The sequence below is a fragment of the Diuraphis noxia genome, unplaced genomic scaffold (genome assembly GCF_037042655.1).
Source record: "Diuraphis noxia isolate RWA-SAM2 unplaced genomic scaffold, SU_Dnox_SAM2 contig0001, whole genome shotgun sequence".
Taxonomy (NCBI): Eukaryota; Metazoa; Arthropoda; class Insecta; order Hemiptera; family Aphididae; genus Diuraphis; species Diuraphis noxia.
The window spans coordinates 9,290,511-9,308,264 of NW_028301711.1; the positions used below are offsets into that span (position 1 = coordinate 9,290,511).

General features: G+C 28.6%; 2 protein-coding genes and 1 pseudogene across 2 annotated transcripts; 1 reads left to right on the forward strand and 2 right to left on the reverse strand.

The window, feature by feature from the left end:
* Nucleotides 1-1,639: 1,639 nt before the first annotated feature.
* LOC149059476 (uncharacterized) lies at nucleotides 1,640-2,478 on the reverse strand. The gene is made up of 3 exons (XM_089224339.1): nucleotides 2,157-2,478; nucleotides 1,828-2,013; nucleotides 1,640-1,735 (listed from the first exon to the last, which is right to left on the reverse strand). The coding sequence occupies exons 1-3, from the start codon at nucleotides 2,304-2,306 to the stop codon at nucleotides 1,640-1,642; spliced, it is 432 nt and encodes a 143-aa protein (XP_089080465.1). The 5' UTR covers nucleotides 2,307-2,478.
* A 1,384-nt stretch (nucleotides 2,479-3,862) lies between these two features.
* LOC149059477 (uncharacterized) lies at nucleotides 3,863-9,046 on the reverse strand (annotated as a pseudogene).
* Nucleotides 9,047-10,680: 1,634 nt separating this feature from the next.
* LOC149059478 (uncharacterized) lies at nucleotides 10,681-12,965 on the forward strand. Its single transcript, XM_089224349.1, has 4 exons — nucleotides 10,681-10,822; nucleotides 10,877-11,435; nucleotides 11,502-11,849; nucleotides 11,897-12,965. Exons 1-4 carry the CDS (start codon nucleotides 10,681-10,683, stop codon nucleotides 12,963-12,965), a joined length of 2,118 nt encoding a protein of 705 aa, XP_089080475.1.
* The last annotated feature ends 4,789 nt before the right edge of the window (nucleotides 12,966-17,754 follow it).

The following is a 17,754-nucleotide window of genomic DNA, read 5'->3' on the forward strand; positions in this document are numbered from 1 at the left end:
TTATGTTTCATATTTTAGTTATCATAGGCCTATAGTTTCTATGATACAAACTTCTGTATAACTAGAATAATAATAAAAAATTTAATATTATATCAACTTCTTATTTATTTAATATGCAATAGCTTTATCGCGGCAATCCCCGAATGCCACTTTTTTTTTTTTTTAAATAATTTTGTATAAAAATTAAATAAAGTTGTTTGAACTCAACATGAATGCTGATTTAATTATTATAAATTCTCTATGGACATAATTTACTTTTAATGAATTTCTAACAAATACTAAAATGCCATTTTATTTTGTTCAATTTTCTGTATTAATAACAAATAAAAATAAGCACTTATTTACCACAACAACATTTTTGAAAATAACATAATATTTATTATATAACATATAACTAAATATTTACACAATAGTAACATAATAAATGCATTTAATAAAATAAAATAAATAAACTTCTGAATCAAACAAAATAATAATAATACAGATATTTATATCTGTTAACATTAAGGAACTACATTTTTTCAACCAACAGTTTCATAACAGACACCATATTTTCCTCGTTTGTTAATCTCCGTTCATCATTTTCAGCTATTTTATTCATAGCACTTGCCAACTGTGAAATAGATAGACTTATATTCTGAAAAAGTACCGAAATAATCATAATCATTAAAAGAATATCTACGTAGAAATACATTTATTATTATTTACATCCATATGTTGTGAATTTCTTTCAGCTAACTTTGTGAATGTGTTTCTTGCATCTCCCAATTGGGTTCTTAAAGTTTTTTTTAGCTAAATCAAAATATAATAATACAGTTAAAGTAAAAAACGTAGGTACCATTGTGCTGTACAGTAGGTGTCTGAAGGAATCCTTGTATGTGTTAAATTTGAATTTAATCATATAAAATCATTTTATACCAAAAATGATGTTTTAATAGAAAATCTGAGCTTTTCAACTGCCCCAAAATTTGATGAGAAAAAAAATGAAATCTCAGTATCCTACTTCACTCAGAATGTAAAATTGCTTTCTTTTAAATTATAAACATTTACCCATATTGTTTTGATTTTGAACCAGTTTTCTTTTACAAAAGTTAGTTTTCAATGTTGACGCAGGAGTTTCAGGTTGATAACTTGAAATCTGAGCTGAATCAGGAGTTTCAATTATAGATTCTTCCTGCTCATCATATTCAACAATAAAGTTTTCCATGGCAGTTTGATTTAAATTATCAAAAACAACTAAGAAAAACAAACAATTTATAGTAAAAAATTTAATTTCACAAATCAAAATAACAATTTTTGGTTTTTTTAAATTTTATTTTAACATTTAAATTTGTGATAGAAGTTCTTAAGATTAGTACCATTTTACGTTGAATATTTCGTAGAATTAAATGGTGTTAATTAATACAAAAAATTTATGTTTTTTATCTAAAAAAAACAAATTTTTTCCAAATTGGTAGGTATGGTGTACTAAATAAATTTTTTGAAAAAAAAACTACTCATGTATAGATTTATTATATCTACAATATTTTTAACAGGCATTAACGTGAAATATTAACAATAACTAATACCAGCAGTTAAGAGAGATTTAATGAAAATGGTCCCAAGGTTCAATACTTCCCTAATTATAATCATTTTTAAATTAATTACTTTCATTATCAATATGAGGTCTAATTGATATAGGTTTGGCTTCTAATATGGAATGATCGCCTGCAGCTAAACGTTCTAGATCGTCACACTACAATAAAATAGGATTTTACATTATAATAAACGCATGTACTTTTTTGTGGAATATCACTATTTCAACCATTATAATTCATATTTTAATACTTGATCGTCTGGAAATGAATCAGGACAAGTTGTGCCTTCTACATATTCAAAACCCATTAGACCGAGAACTTTGTTTTCTCTGTCGGTCAACTCTGGAATGGTTATTGCCTTATTGCCAGTCAGTCTTTTGGCATCTCGGAGAGCAGAATGTTGTTTAGACACTTTAGTTTTCAGGTCCCTCCATGACTATAATATAAAAAAAACCATTTAAAAACACATAGCATAATTTATACAATACAGCATAAAAACTATGGACACATTCTTATGATTTACATTTTTCTATAAGAGAAAACCTTACAAGTTACAATATAATTTAATTGAATTCTAACCTCTTTCCACGATTTCACGTCCTTCTCCTTAACCCCCGGGTTTCGCAAGTTATTCAAGTTTACAACCAAATCATCCCATGAACCTCTCAAGTCATCCCTCCCGTGAACAGAATTAAATTTTCCTGTGGCTACATGTGGATGCTGGACCATGTAGTCAACTAAAAAAGATAGTTGTTTTTCATTCCTTCTTCACTGCCTTGATCTTTTGCAGTTCTGAACTTGGCTGCTGTGTGACAATGAATAATTCAATATTTATGAACAATGGAAATCAATACATTAAACAAATAACTAAACGATTATTTACCTGCTTTGGGTATTTATGTTATCCATTTGAGTTGGTAAATATTTACAATTTCAGTTATAAAATGAAAAACGTTTAAGACAATAAGTTTCATTTGTTTCAAATTTCAATTTATAAATTATATTAATATATTAATATTCAAACATTGAAAATCAGTTATTGATAACGATACCGGAGGTGATAAAACCAGATGTTTAGAATCTGAGGTTTTCATTGGCTACATTTTACAATCTCCCGTTGTATAATATTATTTCATATCGAAAATTCGATAACCTTTTATGTATCAATGTTTGTCGATAAAGAGTTTTATAGAATCGCAACTTTGATAACGATTTTCGATACATTTAGGGATACTCGTTAACGAATTCTTATCGATATTATTCGATACATTATTATCGACTTACAGAATCGATCTACTGATAAAGTAACTAACGCGCTCTAGGATTGTAATTTGTAATATTCAGCTATATTATAGGTAACAGAAAAATTTGATCAGCTGTAAAATACTAAATACATATTACAATTACATCATATTTTTACATTTAACATTTTAACAGTTATTATTTTGTTAATTATTATATCCCTTTCAGTCCCAAAATTTTTTATACATACATTTTTATTTTTATTTTTTTGCTTTCTTTTATAAAAATGACTCTTTAAAATAAAAAAAATTAATTTTATTATTTTTTTCAAAATTAAAAAAGTTACGGAAGTGTCCACTTTAAGAGACACCGGTTTCAAATGGTTGTAGAATTATAATAATTGCGATACTAAGAACAAAATGAAAACCTTTTTATTTTTAACATTGCATAATATTATCATCATCAATAACAATATTAACAATTTTAAAAATATAAAATAAAATGATACTAATTATATAATTAGTATTATAAATATAATATTTTGTAATAAAAAAAATGTAAAAATTAATAAAATAAATTTTTTCTGCTAAATAAAACACTAGGCATTTAAAAATATTAAATTTTAAAAATATACATTTGATAATTATCATTTTTGGTGGTAATTCAAAAAACAGTTACTTGTTTTGTCTAAACATAAATGAACGTTACACTTGATGCAAAACACGTGAGTTTTTCTACCTTTTTTCACACAATTTCGGTTCTTACATCTTGATGGAAAGTTTTTTTCGTCAAATCCAGGCAAATGGTCAACTTGGTCAAAGCGAACGTCATCTGATTGACGAGTAGAGTCAATTTTTGCCGCTTTAGAAGTTGGTTCATCTTCATTTCCATTACTTCATGGTCGTCCTTTTATTTTGGGTGCTAAAGGTTTGCCTACTCGAATTAAATTTTCACCTATATCAATTCTAAAGTGTAAGAGGTCTTTTATATTTTTTTTCGGTATATTAAAATGTTCGGCATCCTTTAAATATTGTATCCAACAGTTAGTTACAAATAGTTACAATCAAATCCACAGCGTGGACAATCATCCTCATAGTCCATTTTTTAGATCGAATAAATGTCCTATAATAACTAATCAATTGATCGACTTTATCAACACCACCCATCGATTGATTGTATAATGATACAATTTCAGGTCTTTCAACATCAACATATAATTTTGTCTTTTTATCCCAACGTTGAATAGTTTCCGAATTTCCCGATCCAACAAAGTTTGAAACTAACGTCACTGATCGCGTGTCAAACCATTTGACTAAACACAAATTGCAATTTTCCATATTCGTAGAAATTTCATACGCAGTTCCTCTACCCATTCGGGACATTTGTTTATCAGACAAAAACGGAGGTTTTACAAAACGGTTTGTTCTGACAGTCCCAACAGCATAAATTTGTTTTTGGCTTAATTTTTCCATCAAATTAAATGTCGAAAAAAAGTTATCAAAAAATAAAAAATGTTTATTTTTTTCAACATATTTTGTCAAATGTAAGACTACACTTGCGCCCAATCCAAATGTTTTAAGTATATTTTGATCTATCTCTGTCGTATTACCTTGATACAAAAGAATATTATAAACCATTCCACTAGAACCACAAAGAAGAAATGCTTTTATGCCCCAAGGACATGGTTTTCCTTTGACATACTGTTTCATTTGTAAATGATCTTTGAACGGTATCATCTGTTCATCAACACTCAAATTTCTTTCTTTGGGTATTGACTTAATTTTATTGTTAATCGCGTCATAAATAGGCCGAACTTTAATAAATTTGTCTGTGTTATCGCGAGGAATATTACTATTGTCAATTAAATGGAAATTTGATCGTAATAAAAAAAATCGGTTTCGCGCCATACTATCCCTAACGAGTTTGACTTGGTAAGAATCTTCCCAGTACAGTCGAATTCGAGGGTATTTGAGACAACCCATTATAATGTGTATACCGATAAATGTTTTTATTTCAGATGAATCAGTTGGTTTAAATCTACTTTGCTGTTTCTGAACAGAATATAAATTAGTAAAATAAGCCATATTTGAAAAATCTGTGTCATCGAGATATTCTGTGAAATAATCTAATACACTAGGCATTTCAGAAGGATATATCATGTCTTCTAAATCATCTAAACTAATGTTAGGTTGTTTAAAAGGGCTTGCCTGCCATTTAATTTGATTTTTATTAGATATGACAAATGGTTCGGGTGTAACATTAGAAATATTAGATTCTGGTGATGGTAAATTAAATTCTAATTGTTCTGGCAAAACGGAATCATGATCTATAATAAAATCTTCCAACTAATCAAACTGTCCAAGTAAATTATTTAGTTCTTCATTCTGAAAGTTTTCAATTATTTCTTCATCTGACTCATCAAGATCAGATACGGTTCCGTCACCAAGTAAATTTAAAATTTCGTTTTCACTCAAACCATTTGCTATTATAAAAAATATTTATATAATTTTTAATATTATATTATTGGTATATATGATATTATTATATAATAATACTTTATAAATAAATAAATTTATATTTTATTACCTATTATAATAAATAATTATAATTACTACCAGATTACGACATACCACACACGTGTTGTCCAGCCGTTCGGTGCATAAATACGTATGCGTAATATATTGTGATATGCGATACGTAATACGCGTAATAGTATTGGTATCACACTATCAAGGCAGACCGTTGGGACCCGGTATCTCTTTAAAGAGACATGCAGTTAAACAGCTGTTTTTCACTATTCAACCGGAATTTAGCGTTGGAAACGGTTTAAATATTATTTGTAATATGTAGGCCATGGAAGAAAAAATAATACGATGTGTAAATTCTTATAAACGACAAATTATACATGATAAAGATATTCCAAATACCGATTTTTTTCATAGCCAATTCTTGTCAAATATAATCGTTTATAAAAACGTGTATACTGATTGGGTACTAAAATCGATATTTTTATTCGATTCTAAGTAATATTATTTACAAGAATACACTGTTATCACATTTGTTTAAAAGACTACGCTTTAGTTATGAATTACGTAAGCCGATGTCTGTCAAAGTAGACAAGGGGACTGAAAGGGATATAATATAATAATATAATATACAATAAATTTATTTACAAAAAATATTCATATCTATTGGCTATTTCATACAAATACAACTATACAAGTAAAATAGATACTTACATTATTATAAATGCATTTATTATTTTCATTTTTTACTTTTCATTTGTTTAAAAGTTGGTGTATTATTACATTTTTTTATAAAAGAATTGATAGTTAGATAGACGATAAAATTTTTTCGGCCAAGTCAAAATATTTGAACATTTAATACAAAGTTCCTCATAAGTTAGCCTTATTCTGATTCAAAAATTATAAGAATACGTCATATTATGTACAATTTTATTTTATTAGCATTTGAAGTTCAAATATTGACAACAATTCGTCAAAATCATAAATATTTGCAAATTATTTTGTAGGTATAATTCATAAACAATTTTGTATAAGCACTATTATATTTATTTATTTATTTATTTCATACGGAGTTAACTCCATTTACAAAAAAACAAATCAGTATACTAAATTAAAATTAAAATAGCATTACAATTTTTAATATATAAAATAATAATTAGTAGTAAACATTAAAAAAAAAATGTATATAAATAATTCGACATATAATAATTAATAACATAAAAATTCACAATCACAACCATATCGATAGAACATAGTATATAATTTAGAGACAAACAAATTGACTGCCATGAGGTCTATATTTGGTACTCACGTGGTTTGTCTCCTGTGCCACACATTTTAAACACGTTTTGATCTACAGGCTTTGAGTATCAATTCTGGTACTCACACCGTTTGACTCTCAGGGTTTGAGGGTCAATATTGGTACTCACTTTTTTTCGTGATTACGTCACTGAGAACCATTTCTGATGCTCAATTCGTTTAATGGAATAGAAAGAAGAGAAAATTTCAAACTGAATACAACAAACAGCGCTCAAATTCAATGTTTTTTAAAATAAAAATGTAATTATCAAAAAAAAAAAATTATACAACTCGTATTAACATTATACTACAGTATACACTTAAAGCTTTTTAGTTAAAATATTAATAAATCAAACATAAATATATTTAAAAAAAAGTTATGCAACTTGTATTCATATTATACACTTAAGGCCGGTTTAGTTAAAATATTAATAAATCAAACAAATATATTTTTTTTAAAGTTATACAACTCGTATTCATATTATACTCTTTAAGATTTTTTAGTTAAAATATCAATAAATCAAACATAAATATATTATAAATATTATTATTATTATATAATATATAATTTTAAATTATATTTTTTTTGTTGAATGCAATTTGAAAAAACAATCCAAACAGAGATGTTTAGAACAGCCTAGACACTTCGTTAGTACTTTACGTGTAATTTGTTGTGCGTGTTCCCTTCCACCTTGTTGAACCATTTCGAAATAACAATTTGAACATCTACCACGACGATTAGAATTAACAATCTTATGAATTTCTCTTTCAGTTGGTTTGGGTACCATTGGTATGTCGGCTTTCATTAGTAAAGCTTGAACTATATTTTCTCTGAATTCTGTCACACCCATTTTATTACCAGTCACTGTATTGAATAATGTCAATGCATTTAATAAACTTGTATTTAGTAGAATTTCGAATGCAATTTTTCGATACCATTTTAAAGATCGACGAAGTGGTGAATGGTAAGAATTTCTCAAATCAGAAATATCGACAAAACCTTTTGCCTTATTATAATCCATTACCATTTTTGGTTTGAATAATTTTTGAGCACGTTTATCAGTTGTTTCTATTAAATTGTCTTTGTGTTTTGTTGACAACATAAGTACATCGCGTTTGTCCTTCCACTTCATAATCACAATATTATTTTCATTTTGGCTTGATTTTATTTCACCTTTCTTTAATTTAGCGTTTATTACGTCTTTCGGGTTGAACTTCCTGTTAGAACGTAATGTACCTACAAGATTTGTTGATCGGCTTAAAAGTTCATTATACTACCCTCATCTAAGTAATCTGCAGCTAACTCCATTACAATTTTCGTTGAAATTGCTACTCCCGGGATAGCTTCTTGACCAGCATATATTTTAAATCCAATAGTATACCCATCATTTATATATAATTTAAATATTTTTATGCCGTATCGATGCCTTTTATTTTTTATGTATTGACGGAACGACAAACGTCCAACAAATGGAATCACCGATTCGTCAATACACAAATTTTCCCCTGGTATGTTGCATATTTTATATTTGCTCACTAGCATATCAACCAAACCACGAACTTTATACAATCTGTCACCTCTAGGACATGTTTGATTGTTTGAACAATGAAAAGTTCTCAAAAGCAACTCAAATCTGTTTCTGGTCATATACTTAGGAATATGTGTTTGATACATTTCATTTTTACTCCAATAACTTGCCAAAGTTGGTAGTGGATTCAACCCCATCCACATACTATTCCCAAAAATCTCTTAATTTCAACTATGTCAACATCAACCCATTTATTAAGTCTAGATTTTGGACCACGAGGAGTTGAAAGTAAATCACGAGCATATCTGTTAGTTTCAATAACTAATAAATTTAAGATTTCATCATCAATAAATAAAGAATAGAAGTCATATGGTGTACCATCATTAAGTGTTTCGAGAATGTCTGGGTTGATTCCAAAAGACTCAGAATTGAACACTGGACTAGAAGTATTACTGTTTATAGGACCCCAACCAGACGAACTTGAAGTAGAAGCGTCATAATTTTCATTTAAACTATTTGAAGCAATTATATCATCAGTGTCAGAAGCGTAATTTTCATGTGAGTTATTCGAAGGAATAATATCATCATCAGTATCAGAATCCTATATTATATAAATGAAAAAAATGAAATAGGTAGTATATATTTTATATTATTTTATATTATTATTTAATATTATTAGTTAGGTCATACACGATAAAAGTTGTGCATTATTTATGATAAAACGATTCACGTATGTACGCTTAAAACGATATACAAAAAATATTATAAATTAGGCAATATTTACCAAAGCAAAGTCAGGATCTGCATCACTATCATCAAATTCAGATAACTCATCTGATGACCAAAGAGCTTGAACAATTTCGTCGTCGTTCATTGTAATAAACTAATCAATAACGACAATAACGTCACAACTCGACGATGACTCGAATGAAAATAAACGTATAACTGAATAATATGATACAATAGGCATTGAGTACCATATATGGTACCATATAATATGGTACTCACTCCAAATCGGTTTATTTTTGTTTTAAATGTTATTAAAATTATATAAATAAACAATTACGATAAGAAAATTATAAGAAATATGAAAAAACACCCATGTCCCATGTTAGCATCTGTCTAAAAATAGAACAGCACACGGGACAAACACAGCGAGTACCAATTCTGGTACTCATAGCGTTTGAGGACAGCTCTATAAAAACACCGTGGCAGTCAACTTGTTAAGTAGCTAAAAGTTGAAAATTTAATATAAGATTTTCCATAAGTTTGGCGTACATTGCTTACAATAATTAGGTATAAAAGAACTCAAATTTTGGTGTATTCAGATTTCTTGAAATCTTAAAATTCTTACTTGAAATTATATCCTATGCTGGCAAATCATTTCCATTCAGGATCGCTTTTCGTGTACAATTATGATAGGTACCTATTATTCAGTGGCGTATTTAGGGGGGGGAGGGGTGATATGGGTGTTAGAACACCCCCCCCCCCCATCGGTCGTATGTACTATGTTGTATTAGTTGTCTTAGTATTAGTATTATTTATTTTATGTGCTTTATAATAAAAAAGTTTTATACAACTTACACATACTTGTATAATAATTTATATCAATATACCTATGATTTGTGTTAAAGTATTATGGGTGTTAGGGTTCCTCCCCCACTTACCGTGACACTATTAAGTATTAAAACACCCCCGTAAAATGAATCCTAGATACGCCACTGCTATTATTAGATTAAAATTTAACACTTCTATAGGGAATAATTATATTGATCCACGCAGCATCTATGTACAGCAGAGGTACCCACTTGACCAGGCTTTTTTAAATTTATATTAATTTAAGGCCCGGAATTATACGTATATGCACTAAAAACGGAAAGGACGAAATATAGTAAAATGTAATAGTCCCCCAAAAATATTTGGCTATTTGCAGCGTGCCAGATCTAGAGCATTTAACGCCCGGGGCTAAGAAAAATGTAGCGCCCTTATATAGTTATATAGGGCGATTCTTTTATCCTTAAACACTCATCATTTTGTAAAGTATTGACTTTTTATCATTTTTTTTTCATGCTTTTCTCAAACTGTATGAAATTTTTATTTTTTTCACCCATTTACTTAATAGTGAAACCACTATCAATTTTTGATTTTCAAATAGCGACCCATATTTAAAGTGTACTAAATTAATTAGTTTATTTTTTTTTTTTTTTTTATCGTTCGAATTATCATTTTTGTTAATTTTTAGCGAGATATAGCTTTTCAAAATTGGGCGGTCTTCGTATTAGTATATTAATATGAAATTCAGTACTTGACACATAGAGCGCGTCCGAGTATTTTCAGGGGGCTATGTCGTCTTAGAATATTGAACATAACCAACAATATGACAATCGTAAAATAGTAAAGTTTGTTGTCATTTGTCTATTGATTGATGATTTTCCTGTTAATGTGTTGTGTGAAGTAATTTGATTCAGTTTTGACGTTTTGTTCAGTTTTTTTTTGTTCGCCAATAATATGTTACGTGATAGTGATTCCGATCCTGACGACCCACAAACCTTTAAAAGGTTAAAAAGAGAAAACACACCAGTAAAAAAACTATCTATCCGTCATGAACTACCAAAAGAAAAACGTTCACATCACGCAAAACAAAATTTTCGTAACGAGGGGTTGGAGAAACCTGAGTATAAAAACTAGTTAACTTCAGTTAAAGGTAAGCCACTGAAAGCAAAATGTAAAGTTTGCAACACAGAATTTCTCTCTGAATTAACTGTAATTAAAAATCATGGCAAAGGAACAAGGCATTTGCAAAATTTAAAATCTTCATCAAATGTTAGCATTGATCAAATGTTTGCTAAAAAGAAAAATGATCCAATTGACCAATTAGTCAAATCAGCTGAAATTAAACTATGTGGAATGATTGCAAAACACAATATATCGTTCAACTTTGTTGATCATCTTGTGGGTGTACTTAAATCTACTTTTCCTGACTCAAAAATTGTGAACGGTATACAAATGGGAAGAACTAAAGCTACATCAATTACAAAAAACGTTATTGGTTCTTGTCATTTTGAAAATCTTGTACATAAAATGAAAACACAATATTTCAGCATACTCATTGATGAATCCACTGACATTGGTGCTATGAAATCCATGTGTATTTGTGTAAGGTTTTTTGACACAGAATTAAATCAAATTCAAACAAATTTTTGGAGTATGGTGCAAGTATTCACTAATGCAGATGAGGCAGTTTCTGGTGCTACAGGAGAAAGGTATATTACCAAAAATTATTACTACCTAAATTTCATTGAGTTTAAATTCTATATTTTTTTTTTTAGGTTGTATGAAAAAACCATAGAGTCATTTGTGCAGAACGGTGTACCTATGGAAAATATTGTAGGATTTGCTTCGGATGGATGTAACACAATGTTTGGACAAAATAATTCTGTGACTAGTCGCTTAAGAGAAAATTTACCAGGGATAATTTTACAAAAATGCATATGTCACTCTTTGCATCTTTGTGCAAGTGAAACATGCAAAGTGTTGCCTCGGATTTTGGAAGACCTTACTCGTGACATTTACAGTTATTTTAAAGGCTTTAGTTGTAAGAGAAGAGTCGAATTAAGTGAATTTCAAGAATTTTGTGATTTACAACCTCATAAAATGTTGAGACCATCCCAAACAAGGTTTTTATAAAACAATATTTATTTGTCTTTTATATTTTTTATAACAGTGTATTTTCTGATAGATGGCTGTCACTATTGAGTGCTGTTGACAGGTTAGTCGTACAATGGGAACCATTAAGACTGTTTTTCACATCTCGTGTTTATGAACTAAGACTAACATCAGTTGAAAAAATCCATCAACTTCTCAACGATAAGGTTACCAAATTGTATTTCTATTTTTTGCAGTTTATTTTACCCAAATTTGTGTGTTTAAATCAACTGTTCCAAGGAGAAAAGGTCTTAATAACAACTCTTCATGAAAAAATGAGTAATACATTTAAGGATTTTTTATCAATTGTCATTAATCCCAGAGTGATATCTTTAAACTCATCTAAATTGCATGAAATTGATTTAGATAATTCAGCTAACTACATTCCTATTGATCAGATGTATTTGGGTATAAGTGTTAACAATGCTATTCAAAATACAGACAAAATTAAAGATAAAAAAAATGTAACAGAATTTGGTAAAAAATGTCAGGATTTTGTAATAACTGCATGTAAACAAATTAAGATGAGGTATGATTTTAAAGACCAAACTATGATTCTTATTTCATGCTTATCAATTAAAGTTGCATTAGGAAATGTTAATGACCGTCCACAATCTTTGTTGGCTCTAATGAATTGTTTTCATAGAATAACTCCAAAAGATACTAAAACACAACAAATAATTGACGACCAATGGAGAAGCCTTCCTTTAATGAATTTACCTGATCAAATTAAAACCGAGACATCAGTAGACACATTTTGGTATAAAATTAAAACATTTGATATAGGAGATGGGGTCCTTGAATATGTACAGCTAGGAAACTTTGCTTTAAATGCATTAGTTATACCACATTCCAATGCTAGTTGTGAAAGAATTTTTTCAAAGGTAAACTTAATAAAAACTAAGTCAAGAAATAAATTATTAGTTGATAGTTTAAATGGTATAATTAGGGCCTCAGAATGTATTACTCATAATAAAAGTAATTGTTGCATTAATTTTGTTCCTGATGAAAAAATGTTGAATTCCATGACAGCTGACAATTTATACAAAAAAAGTTCAGATACTGATGTTGAAGTATTGTTTTCTTAAATATTGATACTTGAATGTTTTTATTTAATTTAATTTTTAATAAAAAATTATTATTTTGTATATGTCATCTAATCAATTTCATTAAAACTATGTACAATATAATGTTAAACATGAATCCATGTTATTTGTGCAATTGTACGTTTATACTATACTATACGTCATATAATAAAATATAAATACAATATAGTTTACAGTTACTATACTTAATAACAAATTACATTGTATAATAATTTATTAAACTGTGATTTCAAAAAAAAAATCAAATATGTTTTTGTTGATAAAATTAAATGATAATAACGATGGGCTAATCAATCGATCGCAGGCACAATTTAAGATAATAATAATAATAATAATAATATTATCGTGATCGCAGCGCTGATATTATTTAGTATTTACCACGGTTATCTACACGTTATAACCGTGGTACTCTGAGTATTTACCTTGGATCGCAATCACCAGCAGCTGTGCTGCTGTCTTGTACGATTTTTTTTATGATACGATAATTTCATGGGAAATACGATAGTTTTTGAAGACCTATGCAATAATCATACATAAAGAGTCTGGCAACACTGGTCGTCTACAATTATCATTATTTGTCCCGTATTGTCATTTATAGTTTGGTGTTAGTGGAGGAATACCGTCTCGCACTAACGACCAACGCTGAAATCTGACTTCACGGGCGTGAATCAGCAGGAAAAGGATTAGACACACGGTCGGTAGAGGGTAAAAAACAAATAATAAAATAGAACAACTGAATAATTAGCGAAGGACACTGATGTGTCGAGAAATGTTTATTTTGTTGAGACAAGATAAATATTTATACAGAATAAACGGCGTGTCGTTTGGTCGGTAAAAACAAATATGGCGTTTGCGGACAAAGACGGTCAGCGGACGGAGTCGGAGCGGTACGAGACGTTGTCGATAGCTCGTAAACGACGTAGTGATTTGGTGTCGGGCGCGACGGTGCAACGATCGTCTCGTTGCGGCCGTTGCGCAGCGCGCGCGACGGTCGGTCGTACGTCCGGCGACGAGTCGAGCCGGCGGGACGTAGAGCGGGTGAGACGCGAGTTCGGTCGGTCGGTGCAAGGACCCAGTAAACATAGCACGTATAATCTACGTTTATAATAAGGATAACTTTGGCTTATGTATATACGTAGTTATTATCCGTATAATAATGGTATAATATACATTGAAATAGGTTTATTTTACGTTTAAGTTACGTCTTGACATATTCGTATATTTTTCGGGATAGAAGTACGTTTATCCAACGTTGATCATTCGTTGATAATTGGTTGGTCGAACTTGCATCGAAATATGGGTAAAGATAAACATATATTTTACGTTTAAGTTACGTCTTGACATATTCGTATATTTTTCGGGATAGAAGTACGTTTATCCAACGTTGATCATTCGTTGATAATTGGTTGGTCGAACTTGCATCGAAATATGGGTAAAGTTAAACATATATTTTACGTTTAAGTTACGTCTTGACATATTCGTATATTTTTCGGGATAGAAGTACGTTTATCCAACGTTGATCATTTGTTGATAATTGGTTGGTCGAACTTGCATCGAATACGGTAAAGCCGGGTAAGGATAAACATTAAGAGGCCGTCGTGGTAAAAGTGAAAAACATACAACGCTCAAGAGATGGCGTTGTATTCCGTATCGCCGCCGTCGCGGCTGGCCGTAACCACGCCCATCATCTACGCGCCGCGGCGCGTGTGTTATAATCGCGGGAGCGGTACATTATTATATCACGGACTGTCGTTATAGACGTTTCGCGTCAATGTAGTTGACCGTTGCGTAAATTGTCATCCAAGTATTTCTTACTATGTACTAGCGCACGGTACGTGGCTCCTAGTTCACGAGTCACGAGACGCGACCTATTTATTAATTAAAGCCCCTGCTTACTTAAGAATATTAATCAATAAATAAAGCATACAAATAATAATACACCAAAACTTGATTTGTATTTCTAACCCAATTACTTTTTAAAATACATGTAATAACATGTAGTAACAATAATTTCATTACGATTAAATAGGTTTTTTTAGTAACTGTGTCACGTTTTTTACGATATTACTTATTAGTGACCTGAAGTACTTATCGTACGATATTTTCATCTCCAATTAGTTTAGCGTTTTAAATATTTTTGTTAGTATAAAATACATACCTGTTTACTTATTTTATTTTTAAACTTAATATAGGAAGTTGAACATACATAACATATTATATGAAATAAATAGAATAATACTTTAATTTTTTATATTATTTAATACAATAACAATTTGCAGTAAAAAAATAATCTGTATACAAACATTACAATCTTATCATGTTCATATGATCTATATAAATATAAATAATGTAGGTACTTGCAAATGTAAAGAACACATTTAATTTATGTATAATGATTAATTGAAACATAACATTAATATATATTTAATAATTTATTAAACGGACGAACCCAATTACAATAATTATAATATGAAAACATAAAATAACGATATACAGTATATAATATAGCTGTGGTGAGAGGTGTTCAATATTATTTAAGTGATTAAATTATTAATGTATAAATTAAAAGATACAATAGAGATACATATACAAATTTGGATTAGAGACAAATTTTTACTATTGAGAATTTAGATTCATATACAATGGATAACTAACGTATAAATAAGCTTATAAATATGTGATATGTACATATTGTACAATGTACATATTATCTATACACAAAGTGCATAATTACCTAAACGTACATAATAATAAAATAAAATATATAATATAACATAATGTACTTAAATATTTTACGCATATATTTTCCGCAATAATAAAAAACCATCGGTGACTAATTAATTTTATTTGTGACCATAAATCGTAACAGATGATTTTTAATTAGCGTGGCAAATAAACATGTAAAATATATTTACAAAAAGTTATATTTAATTATTATGCACGTAGGTAATTATGCCCTTTTTACATACAAAATATTATAATAATATGTCCTTAAAAAAAATAACATAAAAAATATTTTTTATTTTTAGATTCTGAACGAAGTGATGAATGTATTGATTTTACAATGATGTGTGTTTTTTTTTTGTGTGTGTACAGCATAACTAGTCGAAATAATGCTTCGATTTCAAACTTTGGGGGTGGTTTCCGATGTAAAATTGAAGATCCTTGGTGCATTATAGAGGTCAAAAGTGAACATTTTCCAACAGTTTTCAAAAAATCGTGAAAAAAAAAAAAAAATGACAGAAAAACGTGAATTTTTACGCAAAACCCGTTTTCGAGCAAATCGATTTTTTTATATGGTTGTCATTCAAAAACTAATCACTGTAAATACTTGAAATTTTTACCAAATGTTTATGTTAGTGTTATCTATATACAGTTTAATTTTCAAAAATTTTCGAATTTTTTTGAGTTATTTATAGACCTCTGAAATTTTCGATTTTTTTGAGAATTTTTATTTAAAATGTTGGACGACCAAAAGAACTTGAAAATTTAATACAAGGTTCCTTATAAGTTTTTCTTATTGTAGCTAAAAAAAATTAAAAATCGTTAGTAACAATTTTTTTTAATAAGCGTTTATAGTTCAAATTTTTACGAAATCTGTCGAAAACGCGAAAATTTGCAAGTAATTTTGAAGTTGAAAAATCATAAAATGTTTTCTGTTTATAACTAAGGATTAAAATTATAACACTAAGTTTTCCATAAGTTTTCCTTCAAATAGCTATAGAGAAAACTCGAGGCGTCATTATAGGAAAAATTTTAAGTGCGTTGAATTTTAAATTTTTTCGAAATAGTGTAACGATAACAATATATCCTCAAACGATTTTAAACATTTATTATTATTCAAAAAGTATAAGTCGTAGATACATGAAAATTTTACCAGTTATTTAGATTAGCATTTTCTTTACATGATTTAATTTTCAAAATATTTTTTAGGTATTTATAGACAACTGAAATTTTCAATTTTTCTGAAAAAATTTTTTTGAAGTGTTGATAAAATTTTTTTGGCCCTATCAAAATACTTGAAAATTTAATACAAAGTTCCTCATAAGTTATTCATACAGTGATTAAAAAATTACAAAAATACATGGGCATGATTTTTTTTATTAGCATTTGAAGTTCAAATTTTGACTAAATACATAAAAATTACGGCAATGTTCAAATTATTTTAGATCGAAATTCATAAAAGTTTTTCTTTTTATACCTAAGATTTGAAAATTTTATACAAGGCTCCTAAAATATTTATACAATATTATTTGAAAAATAAAAGAAATACAATATAGTCACACATTTTTTTAATAAGCATTTACAGTTCAAATTTTGACTAAATACATAAAAATCACGAAAATTCGTAAATTATTTTATCCTAGAAATTCATAAAAAATTTCCCTTTAAATCTAAGATTTGAAAATTTAATACAAGATTCCTTACAAAATTTGTCAATCTTTATCTCAAAAAAAATGACAACCGGAAATTCAAATTAAATTTTTATTAGCATTTGAATTTCAAATATTGACAGAAATTCGTCAAAACCATGAATATTTGCAAATTATTTCGTAGTTCAAAATTCATAATATTGTTTGTATTTATATCTAAGGTTATAAAATTTACCACCAAGTTTTCCATAAGTTTTGCTTCAAATAGCTATAGAGAAAATTTGAAGCGTCATTATAGGAAAAATGTTTTGAGCGTTTGAGTTTTAAATTTTTATGAAATCGCGTAATGATAACGATTTATCCTCAAACGAGTCAAACGAATTTAAATATTATTTGTT

Coding starts and splice junctions, on each gene's coding strand:
- LOC149059476 (XM_089224339.1), bottom strand. CDS start 2,306: ATGGTCCAGCATCCACATGTAGCCACAGGAAAATTTAATTCTGTTCAC. Junction 2,014..2,156: donor ACGTGAAATCGTGGAAAGAG/GTTAGAATTCAA, acceptor TTTATATTATAG/TCATGGAGGGACCTGAAAAC. Junction 1,736..1,827: donor ATTCATTTCCAGACGATCAA/GTATTAAAATAT, acceptor ATTTTATTGTAG/TGTGACGATCTAGAACGTTT.
- LOC149059478 (XM_089224349.1), top strand. CDS start 10,681: ATGTTACGTGATAGTGATTCCGATCCTGACGACCCACAAACCTTTAAA. Junction 11,436..11,501: donor TCTGGTGCTACAGGAGAAAG/GTATATTACCAA, acceptor TTTTTTTTTTAG/GTTGTATGAAAAAACCATAG. Junction 11,850..11,896: donor TTGAGACCATCCCAAACAAG/GTTTTTATAAAA, acceptor TTTTTATAACAG/TGTATTTTCTGATAGATGGC.